Below are 24,088 nucleotides of genomic sequence, written 5' to 3' on the forward strand. Positions count from 1 at the left end.
TCGATTTTCGCTAATTTTGAGTTAGCTTGAGGAATGAAATCTCTCCTCAATATACTCTCAGAAATTGCAATAAAAGTTGAGGGTTTGTTCAGTAAAATGTGAAAAAATATCAACTCATGTCTGTCCCATATGCAAAGTACCCGCATATCAGTCCCATTTAGTGCTAATTTCAATAATTTTATTTGTTGCATCATTGAATAGCAAAAGTGTATTACCGATATTTTATGTAATAATACCATGATTTAGCCTCAGGTAGCACAATAAATCAAAAAATTCGAAAATAAAATTTTAATCGTCTTTTTCTCGACATGCCGATTTTCCATATGGGACTGATATGCAAGTATGGGCAGTACAGCGGTTTTATAAAACAATCATAAGCATTCCGTCATGGAGTCATTTGGCAAGCAATAATTTTGATACTCAATTAAGCACATGGCTCGAAATGACAAATTACACGGATCAAGTGTGCATGTGAAATATGCGCGCCAAACGATTTTTTCAACGATCTAGTATTCTTTTCTTCGTCGGTCTAGCACTTATGCAACTCGTTGTGCGCCAAACATCAATCATAGATCTAGAAATCATTAGTGACTTTTTCAGTGGAAAATTCCATTGTCTATACAACAAAACTTTATGAATTTTTCCTACTTTTCGGTAAGCTTTCCTATTTGTTGGATGTAGGAACCCGGTGGGGGCAGAAACTGATCAAACAAAAAAAGAATCATGTAAATCCGTCCATCCGTTCTTACGTGAAGCGATTACAAAGAATGATCTCTGCATTTTTATATAGATAGATAGATAGATTACTGCCACGCCCCCTGTTCCGTAATATTTTTGAAAGAATTTAATGAAATTCGGTATTTTTTTGACAGATGACTGTGAGTTGGATAAATTCCTAACCGCTAAAAATAATTACTAATCACCAAAAAGAAAATTTGGTGATTTTTTGAAAGTTTGCAATTATTACATTTTTGCAACATATACTACTCAATTCGGAATAAAGCCATGTCTAGTGCTGTACAAAAAAAATATGAATTTTACAGGTAACATAATTCTACAAACGATACAATTCATAAATCATAACTACTTAACTTGCCAAATGACACAATATTCCATTCCTACATAACTTTACAAGCTCTGAGTGTAATTTGTACTCAGATATGTGCTTCTGTGACTCAGCCGATTAACTTACGCGCTTTGAGATTTAATGTTTTTTTATTTCAAGTCGCGCTGTTGCTATCGATATTTTGTGTTTTATTTCATTCGATTTCAATCAAATTTGTGTGAAATACGACGCTCCATTTATGTGCATCTTATAAGATGTAAAATCACAAGATTTTTTTTCGAACTGTGTATAATGGAAAATTTTAGCACTGTTTGAAGAAGCTTTCGAAGAGTTTTTGCGATTACGGAGCCCAGACTGCTTGTCACTAGTGCAAAACGATCAGGCAAAATATCATCATCCCTTAATCGTTCACAGCAGTTCCTTCCGTTCGTAGCCACCAGGCAACTACTAATTAATCTATCACAAAAAGTTACTAATACTAAACCATCATAGCACTAGTGTTTGTCTTTCCGTGTAGCTGGTGAAAATGACAAAAGGAGCTAGGAAAATACCGCGCTCAAATCACATTCTCATCTGTTGGTGGACGTGAAGCTTTCCAACCTACCAACACCAATGAATTCGAATGAACCGATTTCGTTCAGAATCGCTCCGAACATTTTCAGCATGAACCCCTTTCCGGATTTCCACCCTAAAGCAAGTCTCAGTCAGTTTAGTTGAACGGAAATTTCACCGGTCTTCATTCGGTAGTCAACCTTGGATCAGATAGGTTCTAGCCACTCTTAATGCTATCTTGTCGGTCTTGTAACAATCAGAAGCTATGTGAAAATGTGCTGTTTTCAGTTGGAAAAACCCGGTTCGAGTGAAGGTACAAGTTCACATCGCTGCAGAGCCATTCCAAGCAGGACTTCCCTGGCGTGTGGCGTATGGGTGGCTTTCGGATGTGCGGTGAAAGTATCGTGCTTGACAGAAACGAATATCGATTTTTCCAACCGTGAGCCAAATGTACAGATGCAGCAGACGGCTACGCAATGTTTGTGTGTCCTCCACGGAAATAACATAGTGAGATTTACGGTGTGATCTGTGATGTACCAAAAAAAACAATCAATTAACGATGGTGAATATCGGTTGAAGATAAAAAAAGAATTAGCGATGAACAATTAGAATCAATTATAAAAGTTTAACTTCCTTCTCCTAAAAGTTTAGGATAACACCTGCGTGTTGGCCTATCAATATCGTCATACATCCTACTGACCTCGGAAAACTTTTTGAATAAAGCTCAAGTGTTTAAACGTAGTACCAACAAATTTGAAACAATGAATACGTGTAGTATGTCGTAAACAATGAGTTCATGTCGTCATATTTACAATTGCCAATAACTGTATACATAGAATTCAGTTCACATAAACCCATGAGCATACCCACCACACGATCACATGTCGAAGCACGTGTTACCATCAGATTATGGAAATATTTGTTTGAAAGTGGATTTTCATTTTCAATGGTACTGAACACATGCAGACATTCGTGGTCACATGTCAATGCTTCAGCTATCATTTGCCTAAACTTATTTTAAAATTAAATGGGCTTGATTGTTCAAAACTCTATAACTCCATCCATTACGACTGATGGTTACAAAAATACATTAATGTTGATGAGCAATAGTGTGCATGAGAAGCATCGTGTAGATTTTGAGAAACACATGGAGTAACCGACTGAAACTAACTTTCGTGGCGTTATTTTTAGACGGATTAGAAAATATTCATTTTGGATATTTGCCATCAATAAACGTTCTTCGTGTCTCCGAACTATTCGTACACGCTGCAAACGTCACTAGATGGACATTTCTGATACTCGTTGTTTGTTGGTTCATATTTCAAGTGCAGGCCTTAATGCATTCATCGTCCGAAATGCCATTCGAGATTGACTTATTTAATTTTTGACATGATTATAATAGCTGATATGATAGTCGGCACCGTTTTCGTAGTACAAAAACGTTGTTCATTAGTTTAGTAAACAATAGCTAAACCATTTTTGCAAACCATGAACTGAACGGAATCAAGAGAAAAAATTGTTGAAAATACTTGGTACCTTTTGTACTGGAATGAATACACATGCCACGCTAGTTTTTCGCTCACAACTGTTCCCCGGTTAAGTGGAACGTTGCTAAAAAATTTATTCATTCGCAATTGGATATGAATCCTTGTGGAAAACACGTGGGTTATTAGGGCCATAATGCTTCATTTTCCGATGGTTTCATCGATATATTATTTCAATGTAAGCTTGTATTCAATTTACTCGCTGATACTTGGCATTCAGCCAAGCCCATCGAATAAACTGCCTGCGACATCAGGAAACGTATTCATTTTCCTATGTTTATGAATGAGAAGGAAAAAATCATCATCGGACCTTTCACTGAGCTTGTAAACTAGGCCATGTTGCAAAAGTTCAACTACTATGTAAAGTTGGGTATCGTCTAATGCGAATAACTTACTATACGTAAAGGTACTAAAATGTTTTTTTTTCTTCATAATATTTATGTTTCTATTTCAGTTTTCCAAAAAAATTGATGGTTTTTGTTTACTTTGTTTTGAATGATTTATAAGACATCTAACATTGACAGCACCGGACCACGATGGCTGCCTTGCGGGACTTTAGATCGGTTGGAGAACACTTCCGAAGTAGAAATACAGATTCATGTATTTGTAAGTCATCTGGAAGAAAAACATAGTTTTTCTCTTTGTTGATTCATGAAAATTAATAATCTTTAATTTTTGACCCATGTCCGATTTGGCTCTAATTCGGCATAGGGAGGTGCTAAATTATTTTACCACTACTGCTTTAGAAAGTTAGTTGGAAATAGATGAAATTGTTTGAAAAATTTTCATTCCTGTATTCGATTAGTTAACAAAATGCACAATGAATTTTCTGCTCTACGCAGAGTGTCTTGGAGCATGTAATTATCAATAGCGTATCGATGTTTTATGAATTTTTGAAGACATTTGGTAGCAAAAAAAAATCAAAAGTTCTATTCTTTTACGTGGATTTCCAAAGTTTGCATTTTTTGCGTGGATTTTTGGTCGTATCCCCGCGTAAAACAGACTTCAGTGTATTTTGGACCGATTAGCACGAACAACTGTCGATTTAGCTAAAATTGATTCTCGAGAAAGTCTTGTCATCAGATACTGTATCTTGTATCTAATCTTACACTATGAATTTTCCAAGGGATATTTCGCATGGAGTTTGTCTAGTCCAGATCTCCTACTACATACACGGCTCAGAAAGATTGCTTATTTTAACTAGTAGTGCATAGCGTAATTAAAGGTACTAATATTTCTAGTGATATCATCACCGACGAATCCCCATAACATTAAGTGCATCTATACGGGATGCGGACGAATTGAGCTCATCTTTACCTTTACTAGAAATCCTAATAAGCAGTAAAACATTTTTTTCATAATGTTACACCAAACTGGATGATAAATAGTAAACGACCATGACTTTTGCTTCCTGGCGTGCCTGGCGATTCACTTTCATTATTGTTACTACAATGGTTTTAAACATGATTCCGTTAGCTTTTCATTGTTTCGATTACAGAGGTTTTAACCTTAAGGTCATTTGCCTTACCGGACCAGAGAATCTTTCTGACCCTATGTGCGGGGTTGAGAATCGAACCTAGGTGCACTGCGAGAAAGCATCGACCTACCCATCATGCTACCGAAAAAGTTTCAAAGTTTTATTTAAAAAAGCAAAGCCTTGGTATTACATTCCTGTAGGGGAATTTGACCTTCTGTTTCAAGAGACTTTGCAGCCGATTCAGAGTGTACAGAAACACGAAAGTTTTATCATGTTATGTATTAAACTGAAACTACGGTACACGAAACGATTTATTTCCAAATTTCGCAAAACTCCGTGCAGCCGTCTGACGAGATTTGTGACACTTCGGAATTTGCTTTTACGAAAGATAAGCTTATATTCGCTAGACATCTTTGGATTCAACCATGAGTTGAACTCCTATCGCAATGTAAAATAATATTTAATCCCACATTCTGAATAAGCAGTTTTGAAAAAACAATGAAATATATTTTTTTTGTACTTTAAAGAATATGTTTACTGAAAGTAAAGGAAAACATCTTCTGGAATTGTTGCCTTTTACGTCATGAAAGTGGGAACCCAGTGGATCAAATTTTACGAAATTCAGTAATTTCATATCGATTTTTCAACTACCGTCTGTTTGAAACTCAGTTCGTTAAACTACTGAACAATGCTGTATAAGCTAGTAACATTAAAGGATGGCTCGATCAGTTTAACGTTTTATATAATTATTCATTTGATTAAAAATTTAACAGTTAATCGGAACTTTATATATGCCGTTAGACTTTTTCTAATATTTTTTATATGAAAAGAATATAAAACAATGACCTAGAAAAAAAAACCTACAACGACCTTGTTTAATTTATTGCCACAAATTTCACGCTGGTCGCAGCTTGGATGAGTGGTCCTCTACAGTATCGGTGATAGAAACAAAACATAATACAGTGTAGTGAACAATACAGCATAGTGAGCAATAAAACTATCTCAAAAGATCCAAACAAATACAACAGTTGTACGTCCAAGGTTAATTGCTATTGAGATCAGAAAGACCAGTATTCAACATTCGGTAAGCTAATTTGGAACCTTGTTGAAAGAAAAAATGCCCCTCGACATGAACAAAAAACAAAAGCTGCAGTTGAACGAACCGAATAGTGCAACATACATACAGTTTTTATTCCAGAAATACATTTGTTTCTTAAGGCAATTTACATAAGTTTTTCTTCGCCGTAGCATCACTTTTACATAGAATTCTTATCCTAATACAATACTAATATAGTCACAATGATTTGAGTTTAATAAAACATATTCCTCTTATTTTTAAATATCATATTTTTGAACCAAACGATTAACTGCTATAAATTATAAAATATGCCGAAATTTTTTTACGTTTTGTTGTTGATTTCATAACCTATTTCGAGTTTGTATCAGCACATCATTTTCATTAAAAAAAATTTCTGACAAGATTTTTTTTTTCAAACTTGAATCAAATCAAAAACTTTCTTTGGTAAAAATTACCATCACCTTTTCGATTTGTAAACAGCTATGTCTAGTTAATATAGATTTCAATGTGGCAACCCTGCACGCTATACAAAATTGAACAAAGAAAACTGTGTGCTAGGCTGGTGCGTTTTCTTCTTCTTCCGTACCAGAACGTATCGATACGTACCGTTTTTGCATAATTTTGTATGACAGTTTGAATGTTGCCTATAATTTCGGAACCGCAATTTGGATCTGGATGAAATTGCACAGCGTCTCTTAAAACACTGAGAGCTTTATTTTGAATCATGATTTGTGAAAATCGGTTTAACCGTTGCTGAGAAATCGTTGCACACACACACACACACACACACACACACACACACACACACACACACACACACACACACACACACACAAACACACACACATATATATATATATATATATATATATATATATATATATATATATATATATATATATATATATATATATATATATATATATATATATATATATATATATATATATATATAACACACACACACACACCGACACCAGGAATATGGTATGCTCATCACTTAAAACCTTCGTGTGAGATTACGATGGACACTTTTCATCCAAACGGACACAAGCAACACTCGATCTTCGGAAAGTTCTGATCATTACATGGCTAGCCCTTTGCATATCTTCTCATCACATTTTTGGCTCGCACTCATCTGCTGATAATAAAATAACAAATAAGTAATATTCTCCTTTATAAGTACAGTACTTACTATGTTCAGTTAATAAACAGACCATCATTCTGCCTTTAGTATGACAAAAACTATACATCTCATTGTGAAAAAATGTAACACAAAAACTCAAGCTCATAAAAATGGTTTATCTAATGACAAAAGTCAGTGCAGTTGATTACCCTATGCCATCCGCTAGCCTATTGCCCTATGCCATCCAACGATGAGAAAGTTATGGCATTTTTGCACAAGAAAAAATATCGTATTTTCGGGTCAAGCTACTACCACGCTCCATGCTCTTCCATGTAATCCCATGGATCGATATATCACATTCTTTTTGATCTATTTGTTATCTTTTCCATTTTAACTTTTCACGCGATTTCCTAACACAGAATCTGTCCAAGCGAGACCCTAATCAGCTCAATTTAACTCGTGAGGAAACAGTAATTGTTCTTATATGTGTGGGTGGAAAGTCGAGTACTTTCGCGAGTGGTTGCTTTTCCGCTATCAAGGACACTCATTTTTGTTTACTTTGTAGTTTGCGCTGATATAAAGAAGGATAAACTGGGTTACGAAGATAATGGCTTGCGTTAGCCATCGTTGAGAATAAATATGTACTAGTGCGACGTTACTATGGAAAACTGCGACCCAGTTAATTTTCGACAATAGAACACATTTGTCAGCTGCAGTGACGAGTGCTATTTGATCTTGAAACGACGAAAATGCGTTTGTGAGATATGCTTATTATTGATTACTCATACTTTTCTATTGAATATTAGAGCAACGCTTATCAAGCGAAAAATGAATGAACGAGGAATTTTGAAATATTCAGCGAACTAAAAAAAGGAAAAAAATAAATAAGTGCGATAGGACGTATTCAAAAGAGTGACTGCAAACTTTGGAATAAGTTCGTGACAGGTAAGTTTATTCTAACCTTACACAAAAATTATTAACCATTATAATTACGAAAATTATCCCATGTAGCAAAATCTTCGCATTACATTCCTTTTGTGGAATTTGGCCTTTCTGTTTCAACAGACTTTGCAGCCGATTCTTAGCGTACAGAATCATTACATGGCTAGTACTACGATCCTACTGACACTATGAATCCATGTTCCATTCCATGTTCCGTTCATTATTCGATCACTTTTAGTTAGTATATCCGGTCTCTAATCCTAGTGTAACTTGTCTCTTCTTGGTAATAGACGAGTTTAATAATCTATAGACCGCCATCAATGCAAACAACCAAGCCCAGTCTGAGCATTCTCCACCAGAGGCATCTTGAGAATCCCCTCAAACCGCCTTTATGCTTTTATTTTCTGATGACTTAAGCGCGTAATATTAAAAGCTTCGAATAACATTCTGTTAATAGCTGCCTATCGCATCCGAAAGATATTGAATGGTGAATTTTAATAAAAGAAAAAATCTAAACATTGAGGTTTGAGTGTTAAAAATTTGTTATTTGTTTATACTCAAGCTCAAACAATAAAAATTTGTGGTTCTCATTGGAACAGAAGTATCGATTTTCAATGCGCAACAATTATCTGTGTAAGCAATAATAACTGTCGATGTAAGGTTAATACTCAGATCATTCTTTCAATCGCGTTTTATTTTTGTTATTTTTACAGCAGAGATACCATCTCCGGAAAGCTACGTGGTACGCTACGGATCCATCATCACTTCCGCAATCACAGCAGAAACGTTCAGACCAAATCCAACTACCAGACTATAAACGTCGGCTTCCGCGCTACAGTAGTAAGCGTGGTAATGGCCACTAAAGTGGATAGCCCCGGTGGTCCCAGAAATAATGGACACGAGATGGCCCCACTGAATACACGGGCACGAGGGGATGGCACACATGGAGTCACAATTATGCTGTCTCCTCCAGATCGGAGTTCGATTGGTTCACGGGAGGGAGCTGGTCTCCCAGATGGAGATCCCGATCGAGCCGCATGGTCTGGAAAGATGCAATTTTTCCTCAGTATTATTGGATACTCCGTCGGATTGGGGAACATCTGGCGATTTCCATACTTATGTCAGCAGAATGGAGGAGGTAAGCTCAATGAACTTTTATTGCTAAAACACCAATTTATGGCATATATCCACAAATCGGTAGATACTCAAGGGAGAAACAATGTCCAAGTAATCTCGACATTGACTGCTGATAAAATTAAACTGAATACTCGAGAAACATGCTCACACATACATTAGAGTATGGAATTTTGGATTACTGCCAAGACTGTTTCTAACGATATTATAGGGCGATCGTTTTCGCAGACAAATTCACTTCAAATTAATTAAATTTCATTGCCAAATGCACCCTTCTCAAATATTCACTTTTCTTTTGACAAATGAATTTTCTCATTTCCAACTACAACTTGATTCAGGTCGACAGTTTAGCACGTTCTCAAGTAATTAAACACGAGCCAATCTTCGATGGAACCCTGCACAGCCGAGAAGATCGATTTTTGTGCAGCACATACTAATTAAAGTGAAACATTGATTTTTTTGAGTGAGTTTTTACAAGTGAGTGTAAAATAGCAATAACTAAACGTCACAAAGGTATATTGACTAGTTTTTTATAAATAAGTTACCGATTTCCCTTTGAAATCGGTATCACTTTCCAAATCACAAATCCGACAAGTTGAGTTTTTAATAAATTTACTAGTCTCTTTGCGGAAATTTTTTCATATATTAATAGTACTGTGAACAGTTATTGACAATTTCAAAATGTTCCGGAGCAGATGTTTTACGTGGAGAGGACACTGAATCTTTGTTGTAAAAATCGCATAGCTGATGTTTCTTGTGCGATATAGAGCATAAAGCTAGAAGTTTCATTGGTACTAGTTAGTATTACAAGTAGTCAATGCATGTTCTTCCCGTGCTTACAAAATCAGTTTTCACTCAGATTAGAATAAGTAATACAAATGTAGGTTTAAGTATACTATCCAATTTAGCTATAAGTAGTCATAAATCACCGTACTATTAGTAATAAGAAAATTTTGCTATATGTAATATAGTTTAACGTATAAATATCAAATCTAATTTATCTTTCACCACGTTCACTGTTTCGGTATAAACAAGAATGAATCTACACTACAGATGGTCGGGTCTCGGGTATTTAAACCGAAACCCGACCCGTACCCGTACCCGTACCCGACGGGTTTTTGGTCAGGTACGGGTAAAAATTTTTATTTTCAATCGGGTTCAAATTTACAGCTCACTCGGGTGCGGGTCGGGTACGGGTAATTTTTTTTTTCTTATCGATTACCCGACCATTTGTACTTCACATTAATATGTTTACACGATGACGAGAATTTTTTATTGCAAAACAGTTCTTCCGAAAAATAAACAATTTGATTCAAGGGGTTTTGACATTCGCGCCTAGGACCAGACCTGACAACTGGCATCCTTTTCCAGAAAAAAACATTTCCTTTCTTCATTAAAAAAAACAACGATCAATCATATCAGGTGTACAACTTTTTGACCACTTTTGAGACGTGAGGCCGAGCATTGTCGTGTTGAAGGATGACTTTGTCATGTCGCTCTTGATATTGTGGCCGCTTTTCTTTTAGCGCGCGACTAAGGCTCATCAGTTGCGTTCGGTAGCGATCTCCTGTGAAGGTTTCACCCAGTTTTAAGAGCTCGTAGTAAATCACACCGAGCTGATCTAACCAAAATACAAATCAACATCTTAGCGCCTTGAATATTTGGTTTTGCCTTCGACGAAGTAGCATGCCCGGGCTTTCCCCATGATTTTCTGCGTTTAGGATTATCGTATCAAACCACCGGTTACGATTCGATGTAAAAACCCCTTACGATTTTGTCTTTGAAGCGGTTGAAGCTCACATACAGATAGACGGCGCTCGATGTCCCTCGGTTTCAACTCGTACGGCACCCAGTTTCCTTCTTTCTGAATCATACCCAGGGCCTTGAGACGTTTTAAAATGGTTTGCTGACTCACACCCAACGATTCCCAGCTCTTCTTGGATTTGACACGAATCTTCATCAAGCAATGCTTCTAGTTGTTCAGAGCAGCTTAACCGAAAGTTTCTGAGAGCATTCGATGCGCTTCAGCTGCATTTTTTTCGAATTGTAACAGAAAAGTAAAACTTCCCGTAAATGGCGAGAATTGGGCACATAAACAGACATTTTTGAGCGTGAATAATACGAAAACAAGAACAACTATCACTGAAACGGCGATGACAATTCGTTAGGCTCTGTACACACTCACTTTAAAGGCATTATCATCTATGTATTTTGACCAGCCGGTACAACCACCTATCGGAAAAGGCGGAAGCAAAGTTGTACACCTGATAGTTACGTGAATATTTTCCACCCTACTTTTTTATAACATATTTAATAAGACACTTTTCACGTAGGTTTTATATAAAATATATATATATATATATATATATATATATATATATATATATATATATATATATATATATATATATATATATATATATATATATATATATATATATATAATGTAGTGTAGTACTCATATCACATTCAGATACCAGAAAACTGTTATTTTAAATATTGGTTGGAGATTTTCTAAATTTTCATCTAAATTATAAGGATTCTAAACATAAAAACATGAACATTTATTTCAGAAAATTTGCATAGAAGTTCTTCTTATTCTTCACTTCTGGGTGGTGTCACCTCACTTGAAATGACACCGATTGATGGCACAGCAAGTTGAGCTATATTGCCAGTTAATTTTCGTTTCTTTTTACTGAACTACAAGTGAAAATTTCGATGCGTGACAACGTGGAGTCGCAAAAGTACGGGTGAAAATCTTTTCTCGCGAAATGCTCAAATTTTCACCGTGTTCACTCGTTGAGGGTTCAACCGGAGGTGGCACAGAAGTTCAATGACTGTAAAAACCACCAGCAACCGTTAACATCGTGTGAGGCTTACAAAACGGGCATAGTTGACAGATTAATTTAAATCAAAATCATAATTCGTTTTGCTTTGTAGTAAAAAATTTTAACCAAAAAAAATTTCTCACGAATGTTCAAACTACTTATACTTGAAGGACTCACTGTTCACCATTTTCAAAATTGAATTTTTCACACCGGGAATACACGTACATTATTTGATGTTTGGTCAATTCACGTAAACAAACTGATGATACTCTATTTATTTTAGGGGATGTTCGCATAACATTCATTTTCGTCACGTATAATATTCAATTTGACATTTGGAACCATTTTACGTGATTTTTTTTGCTGATCACTCGGGTACGGGTCGGGTTCGGGTATAAGAATTTCTATATCCGACCATCTCTAATCTACACCTCTAATGACAGCTAAACGTTTCCGACAACGATACTGTGTTGCTGACGTCTTCGATCCGCTGTCTTGATTTACAGACCGACAGCTTTCGACCGAGGGACACGGTTGACGGTTGCCGTGGCAGTGCTGCCAGTGTCCACAACACAAAATGAACAGGTTAAACTGGATTCGTTCCATCAGTGTTTAATCTGTAAGACAGGGTTGCATGTTATGCATTTGTTTCAAAGAACTGCTGATTATTAACCTTTGATAGTTACTCATCCAGTTCAAAAGTGCTTTCCCTGAGTGTCTACGCGTTACGAAGCTTATTATTTTATTGAAATTTAATCTTATAATTTTATTGAAATTTGTTGTTAGCTTAGCAATATGGCATTGACATACACATAAATCAAACAAAAAGACATCCAAATAGGATACCGAAGCACTACAAAACATACATCACAAACGGAACGGGAAGATTAAGCTTTGAAATAGATGATAGACCGAGGAGCTGGATTAGGCGAATAAGGTGTACATCTTAATTAGAGCCCTACATCCTAGATTTTTAGTCATGGTCGCGATAATCTTATGTGTCAGTGCATTATCTTATAAAAAAAATTTTTTTTCTTGTTTAATGTAAGACCGCAGTACTTTCGGAACCGAGATCTAAAAAACAATTTAGCCGAGATAAGAATTATGTGACAAAAGACTTTATCCAAGTTTACGTCTCCGTGCATAGAAAAATACTCGTGAAATAGATTTTTTACTTATCACCCTGTAATTCCAAAGCCGAAAGTCTTATAAAGTAAGACCTTTCAATTGGATCAAAGTTTGTGAAATTCGGATCAGCCATCTCAGAGAAAGTTGAGTGCATATTGTTGGCACATATCGCCCTATAATTCTGCGACCGGAAATCAATAGCATTCTATGGGACTATAAGATCTTCCAAATCAATTCAGCCATAGTCGAGAAAATCAAGTGCAAGTTTCTATATGTATGTATGTATGTATGTATGTATGTATGTATGTATGTATGTATGTATTTATGTATGTATGTATGTATGTATGTATGTATGTATGTATGTATGTATGTATGTATGTATGTATGTATGTATGTATGTATGTATGTATGTATGTATGTATGTATGTATGTATGTATGTATGTATGTATGTATGTATGTATGTATGTGTGAAGCCAACAAAGCATTATCAGTGTATGCGGGTAGACTTACAGTAGATCCGAATTTGATTATCAGATAGCTTTTATATAACTGCTGTTAAGAAGGCCAAAATGGGTTTTGAGGACCCGGCGCCTTCCAGTAAGAACATCCAGCCATATAATAAAGAATTTCGCTATACCACCTTAAAGCCGCCTGATGGTTTGTTTGTTAGAAGTGTGTGTCTTATTCATTTCAGACCTTCAGGGAGCTTCCCCCACGTAACTCAGGTTGGCAATCCACTCCATCATCCAGTCATTCACTTGTAAGATATCCTGATGCACTCCCTGCTCCTCCCCGTTGTCGATATAATTGAGCACAATACAATGTAATATAATATAAATTAGAATAAAAAATTTAATATAATATAATACAACATAATATAATATAATATAGCACAATATAATATAACATTACACAATATAATATAGTATAACATAATGTAATATAATACAATATAATGCAATGCAGTATAATACCATACAACATAATATAACATAACAAGATATAATATAAAACGATAATAAATGAAGTAATATGCTATTATACAATATATAACAGTTGATATCGCAGTGTAAATTATGCTCTTCTTTCGTCGCAGTACTGCAAGAAATATAATATTTCTTTTTTAATAATAATAATAATAATAATAATAATAATAATAATAATAATAATAATAATAATAATAATAATAATAATAATAATAATAATAATAATAATAATAATAATAATAATAGCAACAATATTTCATACAATGTATTATAATTCAATTCAATACACAACATATAATGCAACAAACAACAGAGCCAAATGTTGCAATATACTATGATAAATATTGCACTTTAGGATGGGCTTCAACCTACAAGCCATTTCGCACCCTCTCATTCTGCTACTAACGCAGAAGGCGATAGCACCCAGTCGACGCCGTTCTATTGACCAAATGTCATCATAGACGCTCGGGGAGGCATGAGATAGGAACTTGTGAGGACTTAGTTATCTCACCATTTGACGACCAAAATCAAGTGCAAGTTTCTATATGAGAAAAACGAAAATAACGTCATTACCTTTCCGATTCACTGAGTCTTTTTGATTCGCCTCGGACCCCTTGTGTCGACTTCATCCTATTGCCAGAAACTTATCTTGTTCTCTGGTATGTTACAGTGGATTCAGACTTCATCAACAGATACCAACCGATGCCAAAGGCCAACCCGAATTCGCATGAACATGGAAAACAAGCTTCCGAAGGGCACTTGCGTTCATACTTTTGCGCGACACCTAGAGGCAGGATAATATAATTTAATCATCTGAAGCATCTCTCTCAAAATATGGCATGTGCGTTCAGTACTAATGATTGTGGCATTTGCTAGCACGCGCACTTTCACTTTGCGCTTGGCAAATATTGCACAGTTCACACTAAATCGAACTGCACAGTATGAAAGTGTACTGGATCAGAAGTGTGATCATAACTGCAACTGCTCTGTACTAACAGAACTCTGACGTCTATAACGACAACACAATCATATGGTTCTGTTTTGCCTTTCTCATGTAGAAAGGTTATGCAATCACTGTGAAAACCGACTTTTGGACCGAGGCCCGGAAGGCCGAGTGTCATATACCATTCGACTCAGTTCTTCAAGTACGCAAAATGTCTGTGTGTGTATGTGCGTATGTGCGTATGTGTGTATGTAACGTTTTTTCGCACTGACTTTTCTCGGAGATGACTGATCCGATTTTCACAAACTTAAATTTAAATGAAAAGTCTTGTGGTCCCATACGAAATTCCTGAATATTATTTGGATCCGACTTCCGGAATTATGGGGTAAAATGTGCTGAAAGGTGTGAATATAAATGCATCAACTTTTTTCGGAGAAGGCTGAACCGATTTTCACAAACTTAGATTCAAATAAAAGGTCTTGTGGTCCCATACAAAATTCCTGAATATTATTTGGATCCGACTTCCGAATCCGTAAATATAAGGTAAAGTGTATTAAAAATTTTATACCATCACTGAAAAGGGCGAAAAACCGTAAAACAGTTTTCTAAATCGACCTCAAATCTTTTCCAATTGATAGTTTTTATCAGTAGACGGTCAAACAAACCGATTTCGGTCATTCTTTTAAGAATCGAAGAAAATTATTTTGAAGAATACCACTGTTTTATATATGATAGTATGATTGATATGAGAAAGACGTCATTACACCACTAGGTGGATTAAAACAATTTTTTTCTTTGTTGTCAAATTCGCTAGCAGGATTACCAGGTATGCAGATATCAAAGAAAGCTACATAAGAAAACTATTTTTCGTTGATTTTCTCAATTTTTTTCGCAACCATGATTGTGCAAAAAATATTATGGTTAAGACTGTGTCAAAAGTTCAGCTTTGAAAGCAATCTGCAATACCACTTCATGTATTTTTTTTACATTGTCCTGTGGAAGGCCTGTCGCTGGGGATTTCATCGGCAGTAGGTTTTCGGCTAACTCGAAACTCTTGAAATCATTATTATACGGTATAATCTGGAGGAGCACTGCCCCATAGTATTGATCCAGATTATAACCTGTTGTTGAAACAAAACTGTATCGACTTCCCGCGACATTTAGTAAAATAATTGGATTTTCCTCCTCTCATAATGAATCTCTAGTCTGTTGAATAGGTATTGCCATAAAGTATCGTGAATATCAAATCATATATCGTTTTTTTTAATATTTGAAAGAAAAACGCATAAAAACTCTCAGAGTTAAATTGAAATACAATTCAAATCAGTACCGTTCTCGCTAGATGAAAAGTCTTTTATGTTATTTCAAACTAGTTTAATTTTATTCGGTGTACAAAAATTCAAATACACAAACAGCCATATTTTTAATTCATTGAACTGATTTTAATGGTTTATGAAATTTGACCTTCCGGGCTGCGGAAATGGCAAATCGTTAAATATTCATAACTGTGAAACTAAAATTAAAGCTCTTGAGTTGAAAACTATAGGCAAAAAATTGACAACACGCATAGTTCTTCAAATATCAGCAACTAATAAAAACCTTATTAAGCTAGAATCCTACTAGATATGACATGTGTGGTTATAGAATTTTTGAAAATATACAAAATTAATAAATCCAAAACTAAACAACTCGTCATTGTTACTACAGCTAACAATCTCATGGTGGCAGCCACATTATTCCTTGTAATCTCATATCTGAAGCGATTGCATCAATTCAAGACACCAGAAAGCAAATCAATGTAACTCTATAATATTTCAAATTTTCATTTTCTATCAAAATTTATATATGCATGTTTCGAACGAAATCGACAGTTTGTGCTGATTATGCTATTTTCGAAAGAGTTCATAGCACATATAACTAACGAAATTGCACTGCAAGGTAAACTTTTTCAATTATTTTTAAACGCTTCGACACGGGGACGGGCAACTGTCATCAATTACCCATCGGGTAGTTGATGTGGCTATGAACCTGATCTTGAAAAGTTTTAATTTCAGCTGTATATCGGAACCGTCGATATATATTATTTAGTAGTGCTGCGTGAACTGCACATGCACCACGCCATGCATCGCTGCACTTACCATGTCAGCAGTTTTATGCGTCAACCGTAAATTAGAGGTGCCCTAGTGCACGGTATGTTCTATTAATCAATGAGTAATTGGCAGTGATCTCGTGGACACTCACTCATTCAAGTAGGCGCTACTGATCATATTATATGTAGATTTTTTGCCATCCATTGCCATGGAATTTGATCTATGAAAATACTTCAAGTTGAAATATCCGACTGAGTAGCGAATGATTGTAATGCTTTGTATACTTTCGTCAAAGGTTTTACTGTGTATGAGGTCGAGTTGAGAAATAGAATATTACAAGGATTTATTTACTTTAGTGTTGAAACTAGTTCGAAATGTTATAAATTTATTTCACAAGGTACACCATCTGAACATCCCTAAAAACGATTGCAACTAAATCAGATGGGGCAGCGATACTTGCTTGATTTCAAGCCTCATCTAATGCATTCTCATTCTGGCAGCAGCACGTGAATCGGAAAATGTGCTACTTTAAAACTGAGTATTCATTGTCATCATATATGTACTATTGAAAAGTATGTTATAAACCGAGTGAAAAGTACACGCAACCGAAAGCCATGCGACTGGGTAAACATTTGATTTTATGTTTTTTCGATGGAAATTGTATCGAAAACGATTACGATAGGATACCTTCTGCCAATCCGAGGGTTCAGATCCAATCCTATTCCGAAGCGGAGAAGGATGAGCTATGAGGGTCGTGTCATTGTAACGAATTCAACTGCACAAACTTGAATTCGAACTCTTTGCGGAAAACCGGAATGAAAAGGTTGCTACACCATGTATTTTAAATAGTGTACTACGATCTGAAAATAGTTCATTACTTTGCTCAACCGGGTGCAGTAGTGCAGATTGCTGGTAGTTAATGTAATAAGAGAGAATCACGGATTCGCTAGCAGCAGACTACAGTGTTTTTTCTGTTGGTGTAATTGTGTTTTGGTAAAGCTTTTTATAGAGAAGATCGGCAACGCTAAATATGAGGTTCAAAGTAATACCAGGAGCATGACCTTCATATACAGCAAATATTGACCTTTGGTATAATACAGTTAGTAGATGACAATTAATGAGTATCACCGCACCGCTGTTATATTTAACACTAGATTTACGGACCGAGCCAATTTGACTCATAAAACATTTGATCACAAATGTTCGTTCGCAAAAAATCTGTTTCAAAACAAGAGTTTATACATATATAAAAAATATTTTCCATGATTGTTTTGATAGTAAACATTTAATTTAAATTGATTTGGAACTTTTTCTTTAAAAAAAACTTCAACTCCCTTGTGTAAGTCCAATTGGTTCACTCCAGTAGAAAAGATATATAACCAAAATCCGTATATCTAGTTTTAATAAACATTATTAAATCAAACCAGAATTGTTATTGTCACTATACCTACAAAAAAATTGGAAGAATTAACCGGAAGTAATATATTTTTACAATTACCTTTTCAATTTGTAAACAATTATGTCATGTTAATACGAATTTTTCTTTATTTTGCATCGTCGCACTAAATGATTAAACACACTTTACCTTATAGTTCTGGAACCGGAAGTTGGACCCGGATGAAATTCAAAAGCAACGTATGAGACTATAGGAATTTTTATTTGAGCCTGAGTTTGTGGAAATCGATCAAATCATCTCTGAGAAAATTGAATGAGTCTCGTTTTAGAGTTTTTAACCACTATTTCCGGTTCTTCAAGAACCGGAAACTGGGAACCTGTATAGCCGAAGTCGATTCGTTTAGTAAGTAATTAATATAACCTACAAATTAAATCAGTCGTATGCCAAATCTAGAAGAATTTTCTCATTTTTTGCGCAATTTTAAACACACTTTACCCTATGCAAGTATTATGAAATTCAATTCCAACCAATGGGATTATGAGATTTGTTATTTTGTGAGTGACATTATTTGACACATACACAGACATACATGCATAAGGAATCAGGAATCAGAACAAATTGGCTCAAATGGCACGTTCCCCTTGATATTTGGAGATTTGTGCCTTGCCATCAATTTGTTTTTAGCATCATTTTCCCGATATATAAGAGGGAAGGATTGAAAGGAAATGGTAAGGGTTGGACTAGGAGGATGGGAAAAATTGACGACACAAAAACACATAAAAGCAGAAGTAAATTCTGAACCTCTATGAGGTCCCGAACAGTCTGCTGTTAATAAAACCTCCAACCCCCGAGAGGATTTAGAGATCTTACAAAAGCGACACCATTCTGCACTCCAGGAAGAATGCAGAACGATTCGCAGTATGTACGAGCAGAAGTAAATTCGGTACCCCCCAAAGGATGCCAAACAATCTGCTAAACCCTATTTAAGGTGAATACAGAAGGGATTCATTCACTCCAGGAAGAACGATGAACCCTTCTGACTATAGCTCCTTACCACATTGGGTGAGAAACGAGAGAATATCCTTCAATTTTAGTCCCGCATACACAGACTCAACCATGTATGGAGAACCACAATCCCGGATACGTAGCTGCGTCAATGCGGGACAGTTACATATCAGATGATATGAAGTACCATAATCGCATTCACACAAATCACACGAATAATACTCAGCACGTTGAATAGTAGCCATGTGATAATTGAGTTTGCAATGTCCAGTCAGAGCTCTGACCAGAATACTGCAATGATGCTTGGAGAAATGCAGTAGACATTTTGACATTTTCAGATTTAAATCTGGTAGAAATGCTTTTGTCTGAGCGCAAGTTTGCAAGCTGCGCCAGTAGCTGGCATGTTTGGATGCAGCCCAAGAACGAATCTTGTGCTTTATCCAACTAGTTGAAAGTGGTAAAGCTGGTTCAGGACCAACGAAATCATTCGTTACACCAGCTCTAGCCAACTCATCAGCCCATTCATTTCCAGTAATACCAGAATGGCCGGGTACCCATAAGAAGTAAACAGCATTTGGAATGCTGAGGTCTTCAATTTAAGTTCGACATGCGATCACTAGATTTGACCGTGAGTCATTCGAACTGAGTGCTTTTAAGGCTGCCTGACTGTCGGAACAAAAATCAATTCGTTTACCACAGATCCTCTGCTGAAGTGCCGATTGTACTCCACACAGAATTGCGTAGATTTCTGCTTGGATTACAGTACAGTATCTACCAAGTGAATGAGACTGCTCCAGCCTCATTTCACGACAGTAGACACCAGCACCAGCACGACCATTCAACAGAGAACCGTCTGTATAACAAACTATGTGTTCATCAAGTTGTCGTTCCAGACAACCAGACAACCATTCCTCACGAAGAGGATAGCTCACATTGAATGTTTTGAAATGAAAACTGCATGTGAGAGTTAGGTCACTAGGAGCGAGAAAATACTCATCCCACGTAACCATTTGAGACCACAAGCGAGTGTGGCTGGTAGCATAATCTAATGGGTTACTGTTCCAAAGCCCTGTAACCCTAAGACGGTATGCACAAGATAATGCTTCTTGTTTTAGGAACACATGTAGTGGTTTAATACACAGTAGCGCCTCTAGAGCAGCAGTAGGAGTTGTCGTGAATGCTCCTGTAATCGCCATTAGGACCATCCTTTGGAGATGATTTAGCTTTGACTGAACTGTCGCGACTTCTCCTTTCTGCCACCATATAAGACATCCATATGCTAAAATTGGTCTAACAATAGTTGTGTAGATCCAATGAATATATCTGGGTTTGAGTCCCCATGATTTTCCAAAAGCTCGTCTGCATTGGCCGAAAGCCATGCAAGCTCTTTTAATTCTGAAGTCAATGTGAGCAGACCAATTCAGTTTTGAGTCAAGAATAACCCCGACGTATTTAACTTGTTCGACCACAGTCACCTCTGAACCAAAGAACTGCAACGGACGAGCTCCTGTGATTATCCTACGATGAGTGAAATGCACCATTGATGTTTTGCCCGGATTTACAGATAATCCAACCTGACAACACCATTGTTCAACAGATCGCAGGGCTTGCTGCATTAAATCAAAGAGAGTGTTAATGCTTATACCGGTCATCAATATATGATAATCGTCGGCAAAACCATAAGTCGGAAATCCAAGGTTATTTAGTTTCCTTAACAAACCATCAGCGACTAGGTTCCATAAAAGTGGGGATAGTACACCACCTTGAGGACACCCACAGACACTCAGCTTTCTAATCTCTGCTTGCCGAAGCGATGAACAAAGAAGTCGATTGCTAAGCATTGCGTGTATCCAATTTGTGATACTTGAAGGTATGCCATGACCACGGGCTGCTTCCAGAATTGAATTGAAAGACACGTTATCAAAGGCACCTTCAATATCTAGGAAAACTCCCAAGCAAGATTGCTTTTGTGAGAAAGCTTTTTCAATGTTGTACACAACATCATGTAACAAGGTTGTAGTGGACTTTCCACGCTGGTAAGCATGTTGCATTCCATGTAGTGGATGCACGCCCAGACTAACATTCCTGATATAGTGATCTACTATGCGTTCCACTGTTTTAAGAAGAAATGAGCTTAGACTGATAGGCCTGAAACTCTTCGCTTCCTCATAAGTGTCGCGACCGCCTTTGGGAATAAATTTGACTATTATTTCCTGCCAAGCTCTTGGAATGTATCCTGTCGCAAGACTAAAAGTAAGTATTTTCTTCAAAACATGTTTGAAATGTTCATACCCTTTCTGCAGTAACACTGGGAAAACTCCATCCTTTCCAGGAGACTTGTACGGAGCAAAACTCTCAACTGCCCATTTGACCGATTCAATCGTCACAACGCTTCGAGCAAGGGCCCAAGAATCGTAACTACCTGAAAAAGTCTCGGGAAGAGCTGTCGGTGATGGATCCATACATCCTGGAAAGTGAGTGTTAAAAAGATAGTGAAGTACATCACCTTCTTCAGACAAGTGTTCACCATCTGAAGTTCTTAAGAAACTGACATTAAAGTCCTTAGACTTCGAAAGTAACTTATTTAATCTGCTAGGCTCGTTGAGACTAGAAACATTTGTGCAGAGGCTTTTCCAACCACTTCGCTCAGACGATCGAAGAGCATTTTTGTAAGCCCTTCGAGCCGACACGAATGCCTCCGACCCATCTCTGCGTCGGTGGTTCCAAGCTCTTCTGCATAGTTTCCTTTGTCTAGCAAGTTCAGCATTCCACCAAGGAGTTCCTCTAGTAGCTCGCACAATCCGAAGTGGACAAGCCTCTTCATATGCTGCAACTATGAGTGAATTTGTCTCGTCGACAACATTTTCCAAAATTGGGGTTTCAATTGTTGGTTGGTACCCGTAAAATCTGGTCGCCAAGCCCTCTTCATAGAGGTCCCAGTTTGTAGATTTGGGATTACGATATGTGATAATATCAAATTTAACGTTTGAATGATCAAAGAAGATGTACTCATGATCAGACAACGAAGGTTCGAGCTCATCGGAGACGAGCCAATTCACCAACTCATGCGCAATTCTATGAGAGCAGAGAGTTACGTCCAAAACCTCCTCTCTTCCAGCTCTCGCAAAAGTTGGACGGTTTCCTGCATTGACTATGTGCAGGTTTGTACTGCTCACAAATTCCATCATATCAGAGCCTCTCGAATTTATATCTGTGCTGCCCCAAATGATATGGTGAGCATTTATGTCACTGCCGATTACAAGCGGTAAATCACTTTTGCAGCAGTATGATACAACCTTTTTCAAGTCATCGCTTGGCGAAGGTTGGTTATGCGGCAAATATGCCGAACAATAGACATATTTCCTGTCTATGCCATCAGTAGTCATACCAACTGTGACAGCACAAATATCTCAAATTCACGTGGATTAGTCATACCGGTCTTGTTGAAGGCAAGAAAGACTGGGTTTAACAATTTTCCAACGTAGAAGTTTCCCTTTTGGAAATATGGTCCTTGAACCAAAGCTATAGAAGCTTTACCTTCTTGCAGAAGTCTGGATAGATTCATAGTTGCTGTACGTTTATGCTGAAGATTGATTTGTGCCACTCTAACCATTATCAATCAGAGTAACGAACACTCCACCTCCAGCACTTATCGTACAACAACTAGAAGAAACCAAATATATTGGCTTATAATCGCCTATAGCGAACCATGTAAGGATTTTTTTAAATGCTTTAATCATTTAAATCCCACGAGTTGCGAAGAAAGAAGTCGTCCACTGTGCCAGAGCTTCGCTTAACACAGTAAGGGAAAGTCCCAAGATATTCCGTTCACGATTGCATTGTTTAACCTCCTGCAGCCATTCAGCCATCGGCACGGAAATACACCTTGACTTAGGAGTTCCTATTTTTGTGGCCTTTTACGACATGGAACAGGAAACCAGTGGATCAATTCTTGGTAAAAAATAATTCCGCCGGATGCCACACGGCTTACCTGTTTGGTGGACTTATACCACCGGTACAGGTGGACCGTAGCGTTATTCTTAGCCAGTTGGGAAACCGCTACCGACACTAAACGGCTATCTAGGCTGCTCAGAGAGGGAAGTTGACATTAAAGGTCAACTTCCATGGATGGCCGAGCAGCCGGTAACGAATTCAACTGCACACACTTGAATTCGAACTCTTTGCGGAAAACCGGAATGAAAAGGTTGCTACACCATGTATTTTAAATAGTGCACTACGATCTGAAAATAGTTCATTACTTTGCTCAACCGGGTGCAGTAGTGCAGATTGCTGATAGTTGTTGTAATAAGAGAGAATCACGGATTCGCTAGCAGCAGACTACAGTGTTTTTTCTGTTGGTGTAATTGTGTTTTGGTAAAGCTTTTTATAGAGAAGATCGGCAACGCTAAATATGAGGTTCAAAGTAATACCAGGAGCATGACCTTCATATACAGCAAATATTGACCTTTGGTATAATACAGTTAGTAGATGACAATTAATGAGTATCACCGCACCGCTGTTAAATTTAACACTAGATTTACGGACCGAGCCAATTTGACTTATAAAACATTTGATCACAAATGTTCGTTTGCAAAAAATCTGTTTCAAAACAAGAGTTTATACATATATAAAAAATATTTTCCATGATTGTTTTGATAGTAAACATTTAATTTAAATTGATTTGGAACTTTTTCTTTAAAAAAAACTTCAACTCCCTTGTGTAAGTCCAATTGGTTCACTCCAGTAGAAAAGATATATAACCAAAATCCGTATATCTAGTTTTAATAAACAT

The 24,088-nt window shown here is 36.7% G+C and overlaps 1 protein-coding gene across 18 annotated transcripts in view; it reads left to right on the forward strand.

Moving 5' to 3' along the window:
- The window catches only part of LOC131438336 (sodium-dependent neutral amino acid transporter B(0)AT3), an 81,005-nt gene that overhangs the window by 6,700 nt on the left and 50,217 nt on the right, over nt 1-24,088 (forward strand). For 6 of the 18 annotated variants that reach the window (XM_058608274.1, XM_058608273.1, XM_058608284.1 and 3 more), the window contains exons 2-3: nt 7,650-7,788; nt 8,499-8,923. In XM_058608274.1, coding sequence (XP_058464257.1) covers nt 8,638-8,923 — 286 coding nt within the window. In that variant the 5' untranslated portion in view covers nt 7,650-7,788; nt 8,499-8,637. Of the gene's footprint in view, nt 1-1,261; nt 2,181-5,549; nt 5,724-7,408; nt 7,789-8,498; nt 8,924-9,257; nt 9,397-24,088 lie in introns of those variants that run through there. The other 12 variants (XM_058608272.1, XM_058608287.1, XM_058608276.1 and 9 more) reach the window with 11 other exon arrangements.

Source organism: Malaya genurostris, chromosome 3, assembly GCF_030247185.1.
Source record: "Malaya genurostris strain Urasoe2022 chromosome 3, Malgen_1.1, whole genome shotgun sequence".
NCBI classification, from domain to species: Eukaryota; Metazoa; Arthropoda; class Insecta; order Diptera; family Culicidae; genus Malaya; species Malaya genurostris.